Source organism: Dipodomys spectabilis, unplaced genomic scaffold (genome assembly GCF_019054845.1).
Source record: "Dipodomys spectabilis isolate Male_0828 unplaced genomic scaffold, ASM1905484v1 ptg000499l, whole genome shotgun sequence".
Classification (NCBI taxonomy): Eukaryota; Metazoa; Chordata; class Mammalia; order Rodentia; family Heteromyidae; genus Dipodomys; species Dipodomys spectabilis.
In genome coordinates, this window is record NW_024871176.1 from 1,488,425 (window position 1) to 1,511,226 (window position 22,802).

The 22,802-nt window shown below is 41.5% G+C and overlaps 1 protein-coding gene across 10 annotated transcripts in view; it reads left to right on the forward strand.

Moving 5' to 3' along the window:
* Window positions 1-22,802, forward strand: part of Cit (citron rho-interacting serine/threonine kinase) — a 166,004-nt gene that overhangs the window by 113,406 nt on the left and 29,796 nt on the right. For 5 of the 10 annotated variants that reach the window (XM_042669642.1, XM_042669643.1, XM_042669647.1 and 2 more), the window contains 5 exons: window positions 8,342-8,395; window positions 15,623-15,820; window positions 16,273-16,493; window positions 18,901-19,036; window positions 21,353-21,457. In XM_042669642.1, coding sequence (XP_042525576.1) covers window positions 8,342-8,395; window positions 15,623-15,820; window positions 16,273-16,493; window positions 18,901-19,036; window positions 21,353-21,457 — 714 coding nt within the window. The remainder of the gene's footprint in view (window positions 1-8,341; window positions 8,396-15,622; window positions 15,821-16,272; window positions 16,494-18,900; window positions 19,037-21,352; window positions 21,458-22,802) is intronic. The other 5 variants (XM_042669644.1, XM_042669646.1, XM_042669650.1 and 2 more) reach the window with 2 other exon arrangements.

Sequence of the window (22,802 nt, forward strand, 5' to 3'; positions counted from 1 at the left end):
ACAGCGCCACTTCCGGCTTTTTTCTTTTTGCTTATGTGGTGCTGAGGAATCGAACCCAGGGCCTCAGGCATGCAAGGCAAGCGCTCTACCACTAAGCCACCTTCCCAGCCCATTTTTATTTTATTTTTTGTTGGTCATGGTGCAACTGAGGCATGGGGATTTTTCTGCCTGGGCTGGCTGTGAACTGTGAGCCTCAAATCTCAGCCTCCTGAGTATCTAGGATTACAATTGTGAGCCACTGGCACCTGGCTTTTACTTTTAGTTTTTAGTAATGGGCATTATTTGTACCAATGGACTGTCACTGTGACAAGTTCACATGTGTATCTGGTACACGTTTTTAATTTTTGTGGTGGGGTCTCTCTATGTAGTCCACATTCACTTTAAACTCAGAATCTTTCTCCATCTCACAAGGGCTGGGATTACAAGTGTGCACCACCACACCCTACATGTTTTATGTATTTTCTACGCATCTTTTATGATCTGAATGAGAATAATTGAGAGTTTTGATTTTTTTTTTTCTGAAGGAGATCTGGCTTCCCTGCTCTTTTTGAGAGACTGGGCTGCTCAGCTAGAGAGAGTTCTTAGTTTTTTTTCTGGAAGTCCAAGAAGGAGATGTGACTGCCAAGTAGACTAGGGCACTTTGGGTGCCAGACTTCATACTTTCCTTACCTTTCAGGGGTGCCTCCTTGGAAATCACACATTTTGTTCGTTTGTTTTGTCAGTTGTGGGGCTTAAACTTTTGGCCTGGGTGCTGTCCCTAAGCTCTTTCACTCAAGGTTAGCACTCTACCACCTTGAACCACAGCTCCACTTCTGGTTATCTGATGGTTAATTGGAGATAAAAGTCTCATGGACTGTCTTGCCTGGGCTGGCTTTGAACTGTAATCCTCAGATCTCAGCCCTCCAGAGTAGCTAGGATTCTAGTGTGAGCCACTAGCTCCCAGCAAACTCTGTCATTCCTCTAAGACTATTTGGTGGGCCTGGACTCTGAGTCTAGAAAGCTGCATGGGTTTGAATGACTAATATCAACTAAACATAACTAAGCATGGTTTCTCATTGTGACATACTATAACTGCCAGGTGGATGGGCACACTCATGCCTGCTGGTCAGGATGCCCTGTCCTGTGGGTCTGGACACAGTGTGGCTGATTGGATTCATCATGTTTTAAATGGGTACCCTATTCATTCCCATTCAACTTGGATTCTGGCCCTATCTCCATCAGCTGATAGCACTAGGAGTGGCCATATCCATTTATTGGTTTATGATTCAAGTTGTTTAAAAGTGTGGGGTGTGTGTGTGTGTGTGTGTGTGTGTGTGTGTGTGTGTGTGTGTGTGTGTGTATCTATCTCTTTGAACTAGTTTTATTCTTTAGAAGTTACCTCCTATGATCTGTACCAAGTTGAGGATGTGATCTTTGATGCCAGCTTCCTTTGGGACTGATTAGGATCATAATGGCCCTAATGGTACAGAATAACTCCTATAAGGAAGATGCTTATGCAGCTTAGATTTTTTTTTTTCTGGGACTTACGCCAAGTGTGGATATTGATCGAGACTTTTAAGTCTCATCATCTCCATGAGAACACTCATTCAACAATGCCATGTGCTCCAATATTTTGTTTGGGAGAAAAATTGTCATGACACGTTTTTGTTTATATGCTGCTTTGCTTTTAAATGGATTGAAAGCAGTTTGGAAAGATTATATAAAAAACAAAACAAAGAGCAGGACACAAAGAATGAAAAGGCAAAGAGAAAATATGTGCAGAGGAGAAAAAAAATGGAGTGAGGCAGTAAATTGATCTGCCAAGACGGCTTATTATACACTTGCTAGAGGTAAGTGGGTAGGGAGAGATAGGTAGAATTTCTTTTTTTTCCCTTTTATTTTCTTCTTTTTTTTATTGGGGGGAGGGCGGAGTTTGGTAAGGAAAGAACTGAGGATTGAATTCAGGGCTCCAGCCCCTTTTACCTTGGTTATTTCAAGGTAGGATCTCCCTTTATGCCCCAGCTGGCCTGGGTCACAGTCCTCCTATTTGTACTTCCACCAGATCTCTGGGGATGACAGGTCCATGCCCCTGTACCTGCCAATGTGCTTTCCCTCAGAGCTGGGGTAGCAGGTGTGCACCACCTCCATCATTGATATGGAGTCTCTCATATTTATTTCTTTGCCTGAGCTGGCCTCAAATAGTGATCTCCCAGTCTCTGCCTCCCCAAGTCTCTAGGATTACAGGCTTGAGCTTATGTGCTTAGCTGATACACATTTCCTAGCTGCTCTAGGAAGACACCTAAATTGGAACCACTGCTATTTAGTGTATTGCATATGAGTATCCTGTGCCCCTCTCCCGAATGAAAATGAGACAATAGTGATTTAATCTAAATTTAATGAGCACTTGCTTGTGCCTAATGCTGTGTCTTGAGTCGTCCCCCCTCTCTGCTCCCAGGCATTGGCCTGTAATTCCTCCAATCATTTTCCTTTGAAGCAACCAAGAATGACAGTTTATTTTGCTCCTCAGTTGGAATTGAAAAGGCAGGTGGTAGCTGTATGTTTTGTCCTTTCCCCCACCCATTTGGAAGGGGAAAAATATAAAATAGAATAGAATGTGTATCACTGCTTCTTATCTGTGGGGAAATTAGTCCTTTAAATCCTGCCTGACTGCGGGTTGGAATGTGCTCTGACTAGCGGCTGCTAGAAGCCTAGCACAGCAGCAAGTCACGACTTAATTTAGCTGGATGAGATCACTGCCTTAGAGCATCTTAAAAAATACAAAACAAAACAAGAAAGCTTCCTAGGTCTAGAAACTAGGGCTCTGTCACTTGTATACATGAAGGTGTCATGGGAAATAGGGCTTGTTCAAACTGATGGCAAGAAAGCTGGGCATTGTGTTGCATGCCTATAATTCCAGCCCTCAGGAGGCCGAGGTAGGACGATTGCAAATTGAAGCCAGCTTAGGCTCTATGTAGCCTATCTCAAGGAAAAAAAAACAAGAAATGCTTTCTTGCAAATAGCTGTTTGTAAGCCTATCATATGCAACTCTTTTAAGCAAGTCAGTAAAGATAGTATGCTTTGGTTCAGTTTTGAGACTGTGAGCTTTTTTCCTTCCTCTTTTCCTGAATGGCTTGCTTGACTTTATTTTGAAGAATATACTTTCTGAGAAAAATTTTTCCTGCTTGCTTACTTTGCTTTTGCTTTCCCCTTTCCTTTCTTTTCTTTTCTTTCCTTTCCTTTCCTTTCCTTTCCTTTCCTTTCTTTCCTTCTCCTCTCTCTCTTTCTCTCTCTCTCTCTCTGAGGCCCACGTCCAGACCCAACACAAACATCAATCAAATTAAGTGAGCTAGATCTAAAATGATCTCCTGTGAGCTTCACAGCATAGTGTTTTATCAATAAATAGGAACAGACAAATGGACTGTTATTGCTTAATTCTAACAGACGTCCATCTCAGCCTAGGAAGGGAGCAGTTACCTGATTTGGCCCCCGCTTCTGGACACATTAGATGGAGCACAGTTAAATTAGGGCTTTCCATTAAAGGAACCTGCAGGGGCAACTGGCAGGCCATTGTTGGCCTTCTTAACTGCTTCCTTCCTTCCCACACACTGTATCAGCCCTGTTAACTGCATTTGCATTGAAATCCACTGGAAAGCTAAGATTGACAGCAGCAAAGTCAACTTGGAACAGAAAACTGCTTTTAAGATACTTCATTTAGGGGCTGGGAATGTGGTGGCTTAGTGGTAGAGTGCTTGCCTAGCATTCATGAAGACCTGGTTTGATTGCTCAGTACCACATAAACAGGAAGTGGCACTGTGGCTCTAGTAGAGCAAAAGGAGCTCAGGGACAGTGCACAGGCCCTGAGTTCAAGTCCCAGGACTTGGGGGTGGGCAGGGGAGGTGATGGGAAGATACTTCATTTGTCACTGGAAGAGAAGAAAAATGTTTTTTGGGGGGCCTTGACATGATATTATGTAAGACTGGAGTCTGCATACTTGATAGCAGCAGTCAGTTGTGTCATGTGACCAAGTATGACTCTGAACAGCCTTGTAGGCACACAGTGTTTGCTTTGTGGGCATCAACAGGGCCTTGCAAACACGCTCTGGGTTTCTGTTCCCATGTTGTTTAACTGGTCAAACGGTGAGGGGAAGCTAGGGATCCTCATGAGGAGATCCTTCCTCCTGCAAAGTGTAGCTATGGCCTTCCAAACTCATCCATCCTCTGATCTGTGAGAATTATGAATCGATGCACGCACTCATTCCTTTACACCAAGCCTCATATCTAGTTACTTAAGCTCTCGGCGTGATAATCAAGCTGTGAAATTGGGGCATGTAAAGTGAGTCTTGTTTGGTGTTGCTTTCACAAGGGAGGGGTGGGTGGGCTGCACCGGAAGCCCAAGAGTTCTAGAACATGACCATGAATCGCAGAAAGCGGTCACAAGTCAGAACTAGCTTCCTTTCAGTTCTGCAGGCCTGGGCTTTGAATCAGGGCTGTATTTGTAATTCACCCCCCTTTTTTCCTCTTAACTTCCCTTCATATTAGTGCAAATGTAGAGACACCCCACGAAGAGCATCCTTGGTCCTCAATCTGTCTCAGTGCCACCCAGCTTCCAGGTCACTGTTCCCAAGTGGGTCCGTGGACCCCAGTTGCTCCCAGGCATACTATTTTTATAACAGTCTCAAAGTTGTCATTTGATGTTATTCACTCTGTTAATGTTTGCTTAAATTTATACTAGGTTAACACTTGTACTTTCTGGGGTCCTTCATAAATTAAAAGAGTATAACTATCAATTCCCCATAGTACTTAATATGTAAGGAGCCCTATAATATTTCATTGAGAGAACCCAAAGCTTGTCTTATCTATTTTACTATCATTGTATATACTCTCTTCCCCCTCCCTGCTCTTTATTTATTTTTTACTGGTACTAGGGCTTGAACTCAAGGCTTCATATGCTCACTCAGCCTTTTCCTTCTATGGCTAGTGCTCTACTACTTGAGCCACATCTCCAATCTCTACAGTCTAGCTTTTTTTGCTGGTTACTTGGAGATAGGAATCTTCTAGATTTTTCTGCCAGTAGCTAGCCACTGATGCCTGGGTATACTGGGTATACTATATCCTTGTATATTCCATGACCTTGTGTTTTATCCTTCCTTCCTTCCCTCATTCCCTCCTTTTTTCCTCCCTCCTACCCTCCCTCCCTCTCTTCCTCCCTCTTTCCTTCTGTTCTTTCCTTCTCCTTCCTTCCTTCCTTCCTTCCTTCCTTCCTTCCTTCCTTCCTTCCTTCCTTCCTTCCTTCCTTCCTTCCTTCCTTCCTTCCTTCCTTCTTTCCTTCCTTCCTTTTCTCTCTCTCTAAGAAACATAATAACATACTTCTTACCATTTTCTTAGATCGCTGAATAGTTAAATGTTATTGAATGTTATGAATGTCATAGCATTCATAGCAGAGTCACTTTCACATTTTATATGTATGCTTCCAAATCATTAATAAAATTAATGGCCCTAAAGGCTGCAGGTCATGATTTGCATCTTCAGAGAGGATTGCCATTTCATGTGTTCAAATTATCCAAAGGCTCCATAATGGCTAATTGTAATCAACATAGTGATTGAAAATTTCAGACTCCAGTGCAACAGTTCAGTGAGTTTTTCATGGTATATGTTACTTGAAAACTTTGCTATTAATGAGAAAATAGAGCAGAATAAGAAAGTGCAGCAGCAGCCGGACACTAGGGCCACATGCCTGAAATCCTAGCTACTCAACAGGCTGAGAGATCTGTAGGATCCAAGCCAACCTAGAAAGAAAAGCCCATGAACCTCCCGTATCTAGTTAACTAGTAAAAAGCAGGACTAGAGGTGTGGCTCAAATGGTAGAGTGCCAGCTAGGTAAATAGGCTGAGCAGGTGCAAGGCCCTGAGTTCAAACCCTAGTACTGGCAAAAACAACAACCACAAAAACGGACTGTAACTCAGAAAAGAATACACTTACTTGCAATCCAGTGCAATCTACAGTCATCCCTTGGTGTCTCCAGGGAATTGTTTCCAGGATACCAAAACCCAGTGTATAAAATGGTGTCACATTAACACCTTGACTTCTGTACTCCCAGGCACCTCCAGAAGACAAGATGGTACCCGACACAGTGTAAACAGTGGGCAGATCCCTGTTCTGTTCTTTTGCTTAGGGAATAAGGACAAACGACAGTTTCTGTGTGCCGATGCTGGGGACGGGCTCTTTCACTCAGCTTTCTTGATCACTGAGCTGTGTCTCCAGTCTCACGTTTTAGCTGCAGTCTTGAGGACTCTTCTGCCCTTTCCTGTGCTTTGCATGGCTGGCTCTTCCCTATCCTGTGGGCTTCAGTTTAAATGTCATTGCTGCAGCCAAGCTGCAGTGGACCTCCTCGTCTTAGTCCCTGTCTGTTCTCCTTTCCCCCTGTCTTCCAGTCCCCTCATTGTCTCTTCCTGGCATTTGTTATAGTCTTCCCTCATGCAGTTAGTTTCTGTCTCCACCAAGAATGCCAGCATCAGCTGCATGTACTGTATCTGACTACATACGGTGTCACGTGTAGTGTGCACTCAAGATTTTTAGCAGCTGATGGCACTTGTGTTAGATAGCTTTCTGTCACTGTGACAGAGGCCCTGAGACAAATCAACTTAAAAGAAGGAAAGGGCCAGGTGCCAGTGGCTCACGCCTGTAATCCTAGCGACTCGGGAGACTGAGATCTGAGGATCACGGTTCAAAGCCAGTCCTGGCAGGAAAGTCCATGAGACTCTTATCTCCAGTCCACCAGAAAACTGGAAGTGGCCCTGTGGCCCAACTGGTAGAGCACTTGCCTTGAGCTGAAGAACTCAGGGACAGTGCCCAGGCCCAGAGTACAAGTCCCCATGCTCAGAGTTTAAGCCCTATGACCAACCTAAAAAAAAAAAAAAATAGAGGAAAGGTGGGCTGGGAATGTGGCTCAGTGGTAGAGTGCTTGTCTTGCATGCATGAAGCCCTGGGTTTGATTCCTCAGCACCACATACACAGAAAAAGCCAGAAGTGGCACTATGGCTCAAGCGGTAGAGTGCTAGTCTTGAGCAAAAGAAGCTCAAGGACAGTGACCAGGCCCTGTGTTCAGGCTCCAGGACTGGCAAAAATAAATAAGTAAATAAAGACAGACAGACATTAAAGGTTTACTTGGGGCTCATAGTTTCTGAGGTTCTTGTCCGTGGACACTTGGCTTAGAGCCTCTGGTTTCCTGGTGAGGGTGCACAGCAGGCAGAGGAAACGTGTTCACCTCTTACAAGCTGGGAAGCAGAAAGAGGGACAGGAAGGGGCCAGGGTACCTAATATCTTCATCAAGGGCATGCCCCTGTGATCAAGCATCCTCTGTCTAGGCAACATCCTCATCTTAAAGAGTCTACTCCTTTCCAGTAGTGCCACAGGCTGCCACCAAGCCTCTATGTGAGAACCTCTGGTGGACACTTAGGATCTACCATAGCAGGAGCACTATGGTTTTAGGGCAGCTTTGCCTCAGAGAAAACCCATTTGTTTACTTCCAGGTCAATGTGTGGTTTTGTGAACTTCAGCAGTTTCTATTGTTGGTTTTTCTCTCCCTCTCTCTTTTTTTTTTTTCTTCTTTGAGACAGAGTTGTACTGTGTATGTCATTCAGACTGTCCTTGAATTGATCCTTCTGCCTCCTGAGTGCTGGGATTATAGGGGTGAATCACTTAGCTGGACTCTTAGAAGGCCACTACTTTTTCTTGGGGAGTGTGTGTGTGTGTGTGTGTGTGTGTGTGTGTGTGTGTGTGTGTGTGTGTGTGTGTGTGTGTGTGTGTGTGTGTGTGTGTGTGTGTGTGTACATGCACATATATACCATAAATGAGTCCTATGTGTGTCTTATAAGTCAGGCAGGGGTCAGTTGGAGAGAAGACGGCGCATCACTAAGTTACTAATCTTTCTGGAATCTTTTCAGAATGAGGGATTAGGACAAATGTAGGAGAATAGAACCATATCGTTAATTGCTTTTCCTTTGTCTATCAGTAGTGCCAAAGTATTATGTTATAAATAAAAAATATTTGTTCAAGGTATGGATATATGGCCTAAATACTATTATTAACACGGTATCCATATGCTTCTTTAACTTACTTTGATGTGGCTGATGACTTGATTAATTCTTTCTTTTTTACTTTTAAGAAATGCTGGGGCTGCTATAGTAGTTTTCCTGGCCCGTTCTCTGTATTTGGAGGATATTGGTTTGTTTATTTAGGCAGTAGTGGGTTTTGAGCCCAGTGCCTCAACACTGAACCACACCTTGTTCTGTGTGTTTGATTCTTCGAATGTAGAATGGTATTCTCCCCTGTGAAAAATTTATAGTTCGCTTCTTACCTTCTAGGCACATAGAGATGAAATCCAGCGCAAATTTGATGCCCTTCGTAACAGCTGCACTGTGAGTATCAAATAGTCAAAGTCAACTAAGATACCAGGAAACTAAAACAGCAAAAGAAAAGGGGCTATTTTCTTTATAGCATGAGTGGCTGGTGGGCTTTGTCATTGTTGTTGCTTTCATTTTGTCTTGTTTTGGTGGTACTGGGGTTTGAAATCAGGACCTCATTTTTCTAGGCAGGCACTCTACTACTTGAGCCATGGCCCCAGCCCTTTTTGCTTTAGATATTTTTCAAATAGAGCCTTACAGTTAATGTCTGGGCTGACCTGAACCACCATCCTCCTATTTACAATGCCTGCAAAGCTGGGATAACAGGCATGCAGCAGTTTATAACTAGCTGAAATGGGGTCTTGTGAACTTTTTACCTGGATGGGCCTTGAATTCCAGTCTTCCTAGCCTCGATCTCCTGAGTAACTAGGAAGTCAAACATCAGCTCCCACACCTAGTGGCTGAGTTTTGATATGAACTGTAGCTTGATGCAGATATTAGGGCCAAACTTATTTGTAAATTTTGGGTCAAAACCATTTGAAAATCAAAATCACTTAGAAAATCAAAACCATTCCCCAAAGCCTTGGCCAAAGACTCCAAATGTGATAGACAGGTAGGTTTTCAAGGCTTCTCTGGTCTGTGACTACTACTCAGAGGAAATGGAAATGTTAACTCCCTCACAGATGGAATTTGCTTTCCTACTCTGCAATTTCAAAATCTCAGACCCTTTGGGCTATGTTCCATTTATTGAGAGATGCGAATTCTATTAGCAGATAAGCATCATTCAGAGGTTATATAATAAAGTCCATGGAAAAACAAAGGAGGGACTGAAATAGGTCCCTGCCAGAAGAGGGGGATGGTGTCCCAATTCATGCTTCCAGCTCTCTCTTTTTTTCAATCTTTTCATCAACTTATTATCTGATTAGTCCTATGTGATGGTGTCTTTGTGCTATTTGCATCTGTGAATTTTTAGAATTTCACGCACATATGCATGCGCACACACAGCTGTTTAGCTACTATAACTGGGACATTCTCTCTTAATTTAGGTACAGAATGCACTTAATAAAGCACATAAATGCACTGATCTTAGTGCATGCAGGAAAACTTTTGCATATATAGACAGTGGTGCAACAAAATACAGATCCTAGAAGGTTCCAGTTCCTAGAAGGTTCTTACACAACTCCTTCTTTGGAGCCAGTTTCTGTTATTCTGACCTGTGATACGTTAATTTTGTCTAATTTTTTACTTCATATAAATGGAATTCAAAGAGTATATACACTTTGGGGCTAAGCGTTTCTTTTTTCATTTTTTTCCTTTTTGTTTTTTAAGTTGTGAAGTTCTTCCTTGTGGTTGTATTTGTCAACCATTTGTTCTTTTTCATTACTGTGTAGTGAATCAAAACATATTGTAATCCATTCTCTTGTTGATAGGCATTTGGATTGTTTCTGGGATGAATAAAGCCGCCAGGAAGCATTTGGTGCAAGTCCTCTGGTGGCTGCAAACACTTCATTCTGGTGAACAGATACCCAAGAGTGGAATTGCTAGGTCAGGAGATATGCCACTTTTTGGCAGACAGGCTTTTGGTCTGTGTTTCCAGATCTGATATTGGATCTGAACAGGTCTGCCTTAGTATGTCCTCAGATAGATTGCTCCCATCTCTTCTCCCTTCAAGAGCTGCTGGGGAAAATTCTGTTCCCGTACTCTTCTGCCTAGTTTTTTTTTTTTTAAGTTCCTTTCTTTGGTTTCTTATTTTTATATCAGATTTATTTGCTATCAAATACATACATGTTTAATAGCGATCACAGTGTAAAATACAGATAATTTTATCGCTGTGATTCTTCCCTCCTGCTCTTTTATTTTTGTGATAGTTAGTGTGTAGCACAGGTTGGCCTCTAACTTGAGATCTTCCTGCTTCAAGTCTTCATGTACTGGGATTATAGGTACGTAGCACCACACCTAGCCTGTGATTCTTTTCCTTGTACTAACGTTTCTTTAAACTTGTATTTTTTAAACAATGTGTTCACCTGTAATCTTGTTCCATTTATCTGAATTTATCTTTTCTACTTTTTAAAGTTTTTGACATATGAAAATTAAGAAATTCTTATAGTTTTATTGGCATATATTTGGTGTGTCATAAACTGATGAGCTATGACATATATATGCACCTAAGAAACCAAAACAATAGGAAAAAAGGAAAGAACATATCCATGACCCTTAAAAGTCCCATTGCTCTTTTGTAATTTTATTCCTGCCCCTTTTATTTTTACTGGTACCAGAGCTTAAACTCAGGGTCTCACGTGCTCATTTAGCTTTGTCTCTCATGGCTGCCACTTTACCACTTGAGCCATACCTCCAGTTCAGCACTTATGCTGGTTAAGTGGAGATCAAATCTCAGGGACTTTTTGCCTGATTTGGCTTTGAACTGTGATCCTCAGATCTCAGCTTCCTGAGTAGTTAGGATGACCGGTGTGAGTCACTCGTGTCCACTATACCCTCCCCATCCCCCACATTGGCTATTTGATATATAGTCATTTTAATAACTGCTGTTTGGATGCTGGGTGAGGAAAGAGAGGTAGCTTCTGTAGTTCCCATGTACATTCGAGTGCCAGAAACAGCAAGACTTATGAATCAGAGCCATAGAAATTGGTACCTCTGTGGTAGATTTCTTGCAATAATTAAATTATGTGATGCATTCAGAGGGCTCACACAGGATTTGGCTTATAGAAAGGACTAAGTAATTTTGGTTATTCTTATTATTTTTCTTTATCATACTGGGCTTTATAGCATAATCTTTTATCTGGAAAAATGCCTCTGTGACTTTTAAAAAGCCTAGAATCCACTGCTCTGGGACTTTTGGCCACCATAGTACAAGTACAGTGATAACTTTTGCAAGTTCAAGGCTGCTTTAAAATACTTTAGGGGAGGGTGATAGATGTTTCTTTTTTTTTTTTTTTTTTTACATTTTTTATTGTAAAAATACTGTACAGAGGGGTTACAGTTACATGAAGATGTTTCATTCTTTTCTGGCATGGTCCAATGACATTTCTCTTGGTCATTGGCAAGAACTGTCTGTAATCACTCAATTGATAGGAGTACCCAGTTGGCAGTTTCCACAAAGCCAGAGAGCAATAAGAATTTTTTTCCCCACCATTTCTATATTTCGAAGGGATTTATAAAAGGATTTGATTCAATCTGGCACCTAAAACCCTACCTAAGTCTGTTTTAGAGGGAGTTGGTGGGCAAGCATATGACACAGCTTTAATTATGAATCAATCTGTCAGCTATAAGATTAAAAATAAATAATATGCAAATCATTGCCTTCAGGAAAGAACTAGGCATGAAAAATAGGATTTCATTCCTAAGTCTTGTTAGCCTGGTGCTTGTTGTTTGTTTTCTTCACCCCTGATGTGCTGCTGGACACCTTTCGTGGCCCCTCCCTCTCTTTAACCCATCATTCGATGAAAGGGGTCAACATTTACCTTCCAGCCCTGTGAGGTTTATGCCTTAGCCTTGAGAAGGAAAAGATAAAGCTCAAACAGAGATCTTGGGTACTTCCTTCTTCTTCTTTTTTTGACACTGAGAGTAGATAATATATATGTGTGTGTGTGTATATGTGTGTATATGTGTGTGTGTGTGTGTGTGTGTGTGTGTGTATTTGTGTGTGTGTGTGTGTATGCCCTCCTTCCTCTCTTTTAGAATGGCTGACACTAAAATCTTTTATCTGCAAACACAGCCTGTAAGAAAAGCTGTGCTCACCCCTGAAGCTACTGCCCTTATGACTTTTGATATATATATATATATATATATATATATATAATTTTTTTTTTTTTTGGTAAAGATGGAATCATCCTTCAGATTTTTTTTAATACCCTCTGTCTTTGGGTCTTAAAGGTTAACTGACTCATAAAAGAATCTGTTAATAAACTGACCATTTGTTCTTCTTGTGGAGGGAATATACTCATGGCCACCATGTAGACCTAAGAAAGCTTCTCTGTTACAAAGACCCAGAAGACAAATCAAACAAAATATTGAGTTAAACACCTCCCTGTGTTAGAGGGTACACGGGGTGGGACCATGAGCACAGATGGTTGGATTTCAGTGCCGGGTTCAAATTCTAGCTTTGTCATCAAGTAGCTCATGCTCTTGGGGAATTACTTAGCCCAGGCTACCCCAATTTCCCCACCTATAAAACAACAAGCATGACTAATGCCTACTTTAATGAGCCGTTTTAGAGATTGCTTCTGCCTTTCATTGTAACCATGGAGACCATTAACTTACTCCTTACTGGGTTTAAAGTCAGTTTAGTATTTGCCAACTCAATATATGTGTGTGTAGACATGTCTAACATGTAACCACAACTCCACAGCCATTTGAAGTAGGGTCACAAGGTGATACTTTGTGATTTAGGAATAGTGAGTTGAATTGTCTCCAATCCCTGCACACGCTTCTCAAAGACACACAGGTCTCAAGTGGACAAATAAGCAAACTAGAGGCAGTGACCAAATAAATGGAGAACCACCACATACCAGGAATAAAGTCAGAGATCCGAGACCCTTGAAAAATTGACAACAGGGAACAGAAGGGTTCTTCTCATGCAGTGCAGCCCTCTCTGGCTTTGAAATGTTTCCTGTTTACTCTTTAACAATCTAATTTTCCAAGAAAGAGAAGAGATAGCACAAGTGGCCTCATCATAATTTTTTAACTGAATTAATGAAAAGAAGTAGGTACCTAAAGGCTTAAATATAATTTTGAATGGCAGGTAAATTGCATATTCTTAGATGACTAGGTTTGCCGTAGTCTTGTCTGTTTCCAAGAAGTTTTAAAAATGGAGGCACCACCTCGATCAGTATCCGTTTTTATTCTTTTTTTTTTTTTTTTTTTTTTTGTTCTTTGTTTTTTTCTTTTTGTGCTAGACCAGGGGCTTAAACTCAGAGTCTGGGCTCTGTCCCTGAGCTTTTGTGCTCAAGTCCAGCACTCTACTACTTGAGCCATAGCTCTAGTTCTGGCATTTTTTGGTGTTTAATTGGAGCTAAGAGTCTCACGCACTTTCCTGTGAGGGCTGGCTTTGAACCCTAATCCTCAGTTCTCAGCCTCCTAGTAACTAGGATTATAGGCATGAACCACTAGCACCTGGCTACAATTTTTTTCTTGATATTTCATGTAGAATGGGACCAAATGGTATATAAGAAAATTCAAAAGTACAAACAGAAGAGTAGACATGCTATTCACTTCCCTGTCATACATGGAGAAATGAACACAGCCAACTTCAAGGTGGCTTTTTGGGGGTTCCAGAATCCATTGTATAGGTAGCTGTCTTGCCTCATTCTTACTGGTGTTTTTTGGTGGGAAACAGAAGGAAGCACAGAAGTGAATGGGGACATTCATTCAATTTAGTAGGAAGAGTATCTGAAGGAATGGCTTCACTCTGTTCCAGCTGGAAGACCTGTTAAACCAATGGGCACTGTTTGTTTATTGTCTGGGATTTTAGGAGATATAACCATGTCACAGAAAGGGTGACACAACTGGGTGCTAGTGACTCATTTCTGTAATCCTAGCTATTAAAGAGATGGAAATCTGAGGATCAGGGTTGAAGCAAGCTAAGCAGGAAAGTCCATGAGACTCAAAGTGGAGCTGTTGCTCAAGTGGTAGAACACGAGCCTTGACCGAGAAAGCTAAGCAAAAGTGAGAGAAACTGAGTTCAAGCGCTAGTATGTACACACACACACACACACACGTACACACACACACACACACACACACACACACACACACACACACACGTGACACAAGACCTTAGTGCTTCACCTGAAAACCTGACCAGATAACTTTTTTATTCCCCTCTTGTAGGTCACAGCATATCTCAAAGCAGTACATTAGGAATGACTGTAGATTTGACTTGAAAAAGCAAATTACTGGACCACTTACTATGTTAAAAGGTTATCAGTTCAGTTAACAAAATGAAAAGCTGCATTTTCTGAGCCACAATGAACAAATGAGCTTAATTGATGTTCTCTGTTTCCTTGTGTCTGGGAAGATTTTTATTTTAAATTGATAATCAGAGGGAGTTACAATAAGGAATTTGTCATGGAAACAATGGTAAGATCTCACAAGTTAAGTCTGTTCAAGGCTTGGAAATAGGAAGCAATTAATAACCATAGGCTTAAAGGCATATTCCTTTTAATTTACTTCTTTTTGTTGCATAAAATTTAATTTATGACCTGTGCACCTCATTCTGACTATTATTAGAAAATTGCCCTTAAACTTCTAAAGTATTTTTATATAAAAGCTCTCTGCAAGCTCCGATACTAAACCTTGGCGAAGAGAATAGAAAAGCTTAAATGCACTGAAACGGAAGTCATTCTGCCATTGAGCAGGGAAATAATTTAGTACAAGCAGATTAGATCTTTCAGTAAAATGGCAATTTCATGTATGCTGAGAGCCAACTGTATAGTGAAATCCATTATGGTGGTGCTATAATGCAGTTTTGTAGTTTCAGAATCATTCCTATTGTCCCTTAAGATTTGTTTTTCCTCTTTGTTACATGAAATTAAATTCATTGCTTGTGATTTTATTCAACTAACTCTTGGTGTCCTTCAGTGTCAGTTTTTCTTGATAAAAGCTTCATTTTCTAAGAGTGTAACCATTTTCAATGACAGTGTCCTACAGGTGGTGTCAAGGTCATTTTTATTTAATTAGGCAATTATGGAGCCAGACTTTCCTCTCTCCTAAGCTTGCGATACTGTCTTCAATATTAACTTGACCTCATTTGAACTTGTCCTTTGTATACAATCAAAATTTTCTCTACCCCCTCCCTCCTTTTTTTGTGTCAATGCCAGACTAGGGCTTAAATTCACAGTCTCACACTCTATGCTGTTTTAAAACTCATGACTGGCATTCTACCACTTGAACCATGCCTCCAGGCCAGCTTTTTGCTGGTTAATTGCGGATGGAATCTTGAGGGCTAGCTTTGAACTGGGTACCTCCACATCTCACTCAGCTTCCTCAATAGCCAGTGCCTGGCTCTAGGGCTTCTCTCTCTCTCTCTCTCTCTCTCTCTCTCTCTCTCTCTCTCTCTCTCTCTCCCCTCCTAAGGCATGCATATTAGAACTGAATTGAAGTCAGGGTTTAGATCTGGCTCCTATGTTAGACAGCTGCTCATTGTCACGTAGCTTGACACTAGAAACTGCCCCTTGCTCACAATGAACTTGTCTGATGTGTGGCTGGACTCTCTTCTCCTTCTAGGTAATCACAGACCTGGAAGAGCAGCTAAACCAGTTGACCGAAGATAATGCCGAACTCAACAACCAAAACTTCTACTTGTCCAAACAACTCGATGAGGCCTCCGGGGCCAATGATGAGATTGTACAGCTGCGAAGTGAAGTGGATCACCTGCGCCGGGAGATCACGGAGAGGGAAATGCAGCTCACCAGCCAGAAACAAGTAAGGAGGGCACACAGGGTTGGAGAGGAAAGCTTATGTGCCTTCTGCAGAGACTTTAACCCTCACTGGTAAATGGGCTCCTTTTCAATCATCTCTTGTTGCCAAGACTTTGGGGTTTTGAAAACTATATTTTGAAAAGTATACAGTGTTCTTCTTCATTTGTTTTTAAATAATTAAGCATAATATTGAATGCTTTGGGAGTCTAGTGTGAACCACTTGATTTTAAAACTTGGTCACTTTTCCTCCCTCCCATCTTCCCTCCCTCTTGGCTTTGGGTTTGCCTCTTAAGATGGCAGCACAAATGGCCTTTCGTCCATTCATTACATTGTCCTTCCCCCTTGAGCGGTAAGATGAAAAACAGGCTGTATTTTAGACTGTGTAGTTAGGAACTTGTGCTTTTCTGAAAATGATCCCCAAAAAGTAACCTCCAGGAAATCCTCGTTTGATACAAGGCACAACTGAGTGGTACTGATTTGCAGACGATGGAGGCTCTGAAGACCACGTGTACAATGCTGGAAGAACAGGTCATGGATCTGGAGGCCCTCAACGATGAGCTGTTGGAGAAAGAGCGCCAGTGGGAGGCCTGGAGGAGTGTCCTTGGTGACGAGAAGTCCCAGTTTGAGTGCCGGGTTCGAGAGTTACAGAGGATGCTGGACACTGAGAAGCAGAGCAGGTGGGATTTCCTGTTTGCAGAAGGCCAGGGGGGCAGGTGACTGCCACTGGAGTTCCGTCAGAATGTTGAGCAGGTTGACCAGTGCTTCCAGTTGCCCTGGAGTAAAAAGTTTCCCAGGATGCCAATCTTTCAGGGTTAAGACCAGGAGATTCAGATGGACTATGGTATGTGGGTTGTCCTGGTGATATATCACTTGAATTCTGTGCAGGGGCTGATTTCCATTCACCTGGTAGTCAAGGTAAATATCTCAGTGCTTCCTTTGTATTTTATTTATCTGTTTATAAGGCAGTGCTGGGGATTTGAACTTTGGGGCCTGATGATTGGTAGGCAGGCATTCTACTACTTGAGTCATGCCTCCAGTGCTACAGTGCTTTCTTTATAGAAACATGTGCATCAAGTTTATCATCATGACCACGTGGCCATGTCACAGGACCATTGCCCTTTTAGTCCTATTGTCCTGGACTTGCCATGTTCTTCCTACTACTCCAAGCCTCCCCATCTGAAGAAGCTCTGTGACATTTTGGACTGGATAATTCTTTGTTGTGGGGGGCTGTGTTCTGCATTGTAGGATTTTGAGCATCACCCTTAATCTCTACTCATTAGGTGCCAGTAGCAATCCCCTTCCCCAATGGTGACAGTCCAGAGTGACCCTAGACATTGTCTGATGTCATCTGAGGTAGGGCAAAGTTGCTTGTAGTCCTAGCTACTCAGGAGGCTGAGATCTGAAGATCAAAAGTTCAAAGCCAGCCCCAGCAGCAAAGTCCAAGAGACTCTTATCTCCAGTTAACAACCAAAAAGCTGGAAGTGGAGGTGTAACTCAAGTCGTAAGTGTCAGCGTTGAGTTGAAAAAACCAAGCGAGAACATAAGGCCCTAAGTTCAAGCCCCAGTAATGGCATTTAAAAAAAAAAAAAAGAAAAGAAAAAGAGGAAGAGAAAAAAGATTGGAGGTATAGGGTAAGAACCTTTAGAGTTGTAAGAGGAGCTGGTAGAAATAATGCTTTTCTGGATTTTATCAGCGAGTTTGCTGGTATGAGGGGCTGTTGATTTAAGATGCTGGCTCTGCTTTTTCTCCATACCCTTGAGTTCTTCCCAGCTCATTGCAAGCTGTAGCCATGTTCTTTCCTTCTTACCCACAATCGAACCATCTCTGAATTATTTCTTAGGTCCCTTAGAGAAAATTTTGTGGGTCGGATCTGACTTCCACATCAAGGAATAACCAGCCACACATGGAAAGTATAATTATGGACCGCACTTAGAAAGACTAGCATTAGCCTACTTCCATTTCATGCCTGCTTTTAGAGTCATTGTGAAAGACCTTGGCTCCCCACTACACACATACACTTTTTTCTTTTTTAGTATTGTGTGGAATACGGAGATGAATAAAATATAAAATTCTTAATTTTTGTTCTTATGAGACTAAGAGTCTAGTGGAGAAGATAAACCATGCAGTTAACTACTTATCCCTTAAAGTAGGTTGTGATACATGCTGGAAGCAAAACACATCAGTGCTCATGTGACAGGATGAGGAGACATTGCTTTTGAGTGGAGAACTGGGGACACATTTGTGGAGGTTATGTTTGAATTTATTCTTGAAGGCTTGTGGGATTTAAGTTTATAGAGTAGGAAAAGTAGAGTTGGAGGAGGCACACAGGTCAACATGTAGAAGAGGGAAAAATAATACTTAACTGGGGAAGGGAAGTGGCTTTTCCTGTTTGCTTTGATTTTGCTATACTTTCTTTTGTTTGCCAGTGCTAGAGCTTGAATTGAGGGCCTCCAGCTCGTGACCACCTCACTACCGGTACTCTACCACTCAAGCCATGTCTCTGGTTCTAGATTTTTGCTAGTTAATTGGGAACCTGAGCTGGCTTCAAATCCTCAGATCTCCACTTCCTAAGTAGCTAGGATAATAGGTGTCAGCTACCGGTGCCTGCTGATTTTTGTATTAATTGGTGTTATTCATATATACATTCACCAGATTCACATTTCAGTTTGTTTTCCCATGAGCAACCAGAGCCCTTTCAGATGACTTAAAGACAGTGAATATTCGCCTGAATGGAGAGTGAGAGAGAGAGAGAGAGAGAGCACCTCATTCTGCATCCATGGGAATGTGTGACACCCTCCACATACTTTTATTCAGCCTGGTTGCATTTGGAAATGATTTCAGACTGAAGTACTCATCCAACTTTACTGCTTAAAGGCAATTTTACTCAGAGTCTGAAGTGGGTCACATTTTTGCTCTGTAAGCTGTCAGAAAGGAAGATGTAATTTGAAGGTAGGACTCGGGTTGGGCATCTGTCTGACGTCCAGCCTGTTTAATTGCTCATCAGGCATAGACATGGATGAGCCTCCGGCCTTCAGGCATGTGGTAGTGGGGCTTCTGAAAGCAGGCCTTGTGTTCTCCTGGCAGAGCAAGAGCCGATCAGCGCATCACTGAGTCTCGCCAGGTGGTGGAGTTGGCAGTGAAGGAGCACAAGGCTGAGATTCTTGCTCTGCAGCAGGCGCTCAAAGAACAGAAGCTGAAAGCGGAGAGCCTCTCTGATAAGGTCAGCACCCATGCCTTCTGCCTTTTAAAAATACATGTTTCCATCTTTTAAAGGTATGCAGAAACTCACATGCAATCTGTGGCAAATGTATTTCATAATCATCCATTCATTCACTCTCAGAACATCAGTAATGATTCACAGGGACCAGCTTTGGGTAGCTCATAGCATAGATAGGTATAGTGGGTGAGCATTATCATGGCTGGTCAGTAATGTTTTCAGTTCTATCTGTCTGGGCCCCAAAAGTCTACATTTTTATCTGGATGAATATCTCGGTTGTCTTCTGGCATCTTATTTCTACAAGTCTTTATGGATCTGGTGCTGAGCATCATGGGAAAGCACATGGCAGTTGTGACTAACGCTAATTCTACTGAGGCAGTTGTTGGCATCTCAGCTTCCACCTGTTACAGACTAGGGATATAATTCTGTATTAGTTCATGTTCTGTCACTATAACAAAACACTTGGACAAGGTGATTTCTGCAGAACTGGGAGTTTATCTGGAAGTTGGGCAGTCCAGGAACACAGGGCAGGCACCTGAGGAGTACCTTGATGCTGTGTCATAACATGGTGAGACAGAGTAAGTGTGTTTGCTCAAATGTCTCTTCTTATGAAGCTCCGAATGCCATCGTGGGGACCCCCATTCTTCTGACCTCATCTAAACCTAATCCGGAAGACTTCACCTCCATATACTATTAACATGTGAATTTAAGGAATTTAATTTCACACCAGAAATACATGTGTCCTGTCCATGAACCATCCCATGTTATAGTTTACAAAGTGATGTACTAGTGTTTTGGAGATATTATCTAATAGTCTCGAAAGAGATGTAGAACAGGTAACTTCCATGTTATAGGTGACATAAGTGAAGATCTGAGAAATGTTATACACATATAAAGTAGCAGTTTGAATTTTAATATGTCATGTAATTTTGTTATTGTGTGTTTATAAGAGGAATTGTTTAGTATCATTGTGGGAAATAGAGAAATCACAGAAGAGTAGAAGAAAAAAGTTGACTAAAAACCCATTCCCTTCTTATGTGGTGAATTTATTTGTAGTTGTGTGCATATGCGTAACATATTTATAAACCTAGGTACTTACTATATCTATAGCTCTCTATTTTTTTAAAACATAATATAACTGGAGGCTTTCCCTGAGTTATTAAATATTTTTTGAACATGTTATTCTGAGAAAATAAAATTGTATGTAAGTACCTAATTTAAGCATTTGCCTTATAGTGGAAATTTGGGTTTCTTCCAATTTTTTTTTTGCCATATAAATAATACTGTGATGAACATAAATCTTTTCAAACATCTGTGATTATTTCTTACTGGAAATTCATAGAGACAGAATTATAGGATTCAAGGCTACAGCTCATCTTTTAGAAACACTTCCAGTTTTGAGATTGGCCTCATGTTTTTTTGTTTTGCTTTGGTTTTTTTTTTTTAACCATGAGGAGAGAACATTTGTTATTTGGAGATAAGTAAACTCTTATATGTTTAACGGGGAAAATTTTTTTCTTGTTGGTTCCTTCTTATGCAGAGAGGGGCGGGGCGAGTTGGGAGGCTGGTACTAGAGCTTAAACTCAGAACCTGGTGCACTTACTTAGCTTTTTGGCTCTACCACTTGAGCCACATTTGCTGCTTTTTGCTGGTTAGTTGGAAGTAAGTATGTCTTACCAGATCTCAGCCTCCTAAGTAGCTAGAGTTACAGGTGTCAGCCACCATTACCTGTTAGTTGACTATCCTTGAAGTATTCAGTAGCAAAGCCCTATGTGGTTCCAGACATTTTGATACCATACTTGTTTGATCGGACTTGGGATAAATTTCTCTTTTTCATACATCACTTATCAAGTGGTCATCTGACAAGCAGTTGTGATAAGTGTACCTGTGTAGTTATAGGCATCCCCCTGCCCTCTTGACCTGATAGAAAGATCCTTGAAAATCCTTGGCCAGCCTTTTTTTCTACTCACCATAATGCCATACATGTGGTAAGCACCCAGCAAATGGTTATTTAATTAAATTCAGTTAAAACATGTCGGAGAAACAGATTGTTGAGCATTCAGCCTTGTGACAGGCACACATTTCGCCAGTCCCATAGAGACATTCCTCTTCTCCTGAGGGAGGTTTAACTTGCCATGTGGACTTGCATTTTTTCCAAATGTGATGCTTATGTTCTGACCTTTTGAACTTGGTTATCATTCCTATGTGAAGGTTTATGGATGTTGAGAAAAAAAATCCAAACTAACACCGCCCCCTTCCCTCCCCCCCAATCTCACATATGCACTTGTGGCATCATGGCCAATTTTTTCGAATGCTCAGCTCAATGACCTGGAGAAGAAGCATGCCATGCTAGAAATGAACGCACGAAGCTTACAGCAGAAGCTCGAGACTGAACGAGAGCTCAAGCAAAGGCTTCTGGAAGAGGTGAGTGAAACCCACGTGGGAATTAGAGCCAGGTAGAGCTTGAACATGAAAATTTGGTCTGTTTAGGTGGTCAGATTTTGAAATTGAAAAGCAAAATCAGATGATCATAGAATACTTTCTGGAAGATATTTTGTTGTTGTTGTTGTTGTTGTTTTGGTTCTTCATGAGGCTTGAACTCTGGGCTTGGGCTCTGTCCTTGCGCTCTTCAGTTCAAGGAGAGCGCTCTACTGCTTGAGCCACAGCGCCACTTCCGGTTTTCCAGTGGTTTATTGGAGATAAGAGTCTCAGGAACTTTCCTGCCCAGACTGGCTTTAAACCTTGACCCTCAGATCTCAGCCTCCTGAGTAGCTAGGATTACAGGCGTGAGCCACCAGCACCCGGCTTTCTGGAAGATATTTAACCCATGAAAATAATATGCCTTGAAAGGCAACGGGTCTCTCTGTCATTTGTATCCTCCGTGGTGTTGAACAAAGTGTTAAGCCGGCAGTAAGGCTGTGTTGAAAAGAGGCTTGTCAAGCACATGGCTGAATAGATATTGAGTTTAATTGTTGTTTGAAATTAATATTCAAAGTATATTAAGTTTTCATGCTGCTAGAACATTTATGCCAATTAGCTTCCTACATTGGTCTGAGATTTGATCAGATTTGCTGAACACTCCATTTCATGAGGGCTTTTGAACGTGTGCTCAATTCAATTAAAAAAATTATGCTCTGCGTTTGACATATAAAAAGTGATCTCTGAATTACCCCCCCCCCCATGTTATTTCATGTGTCTTTTCCCACAACTCTGGAAATTGCTAATTAAATTGATCCCATCCCCAACCTAAAACCCATACATTGAATTACAAATGCACTTCATGAAGCTATTTAATGAAAAGTTGAACTCCAAAGAGGGTTCCGTTTGAACTATATAGTGAGCCTGGCAGTTCAGTTACCCAGAACTCCCTGTTATATTTATCCCACTCATAGATCCTAAAGTAACTGCCATGCTGTTAAGATGGCAGAGTAGTGAACATATTGCAGGTGATTGTAAAAGTGTCTTATAAAATACTTTACAACATGAAGCTTAGGTGGGAGTCTGAGAAAGTTCTGGAGGTGGTGGTACAATAAAATCAACATTTTTTAATATCACTGAATTGTACACTTACAAATGGTTAAGATGGCCTAGCATGCAGGAGGCCTTGGACTTGATTCTTAGAACCACACACACACACACACACACACACACACACACACACACACACACACACACACGAGAGAAAAAAATTGTAAAAATGATTGATTTTATGTTATATGTTATTTGCCATGGTAAAAAAAAATGAATGAAAGTTTTGTGCACACAAGCA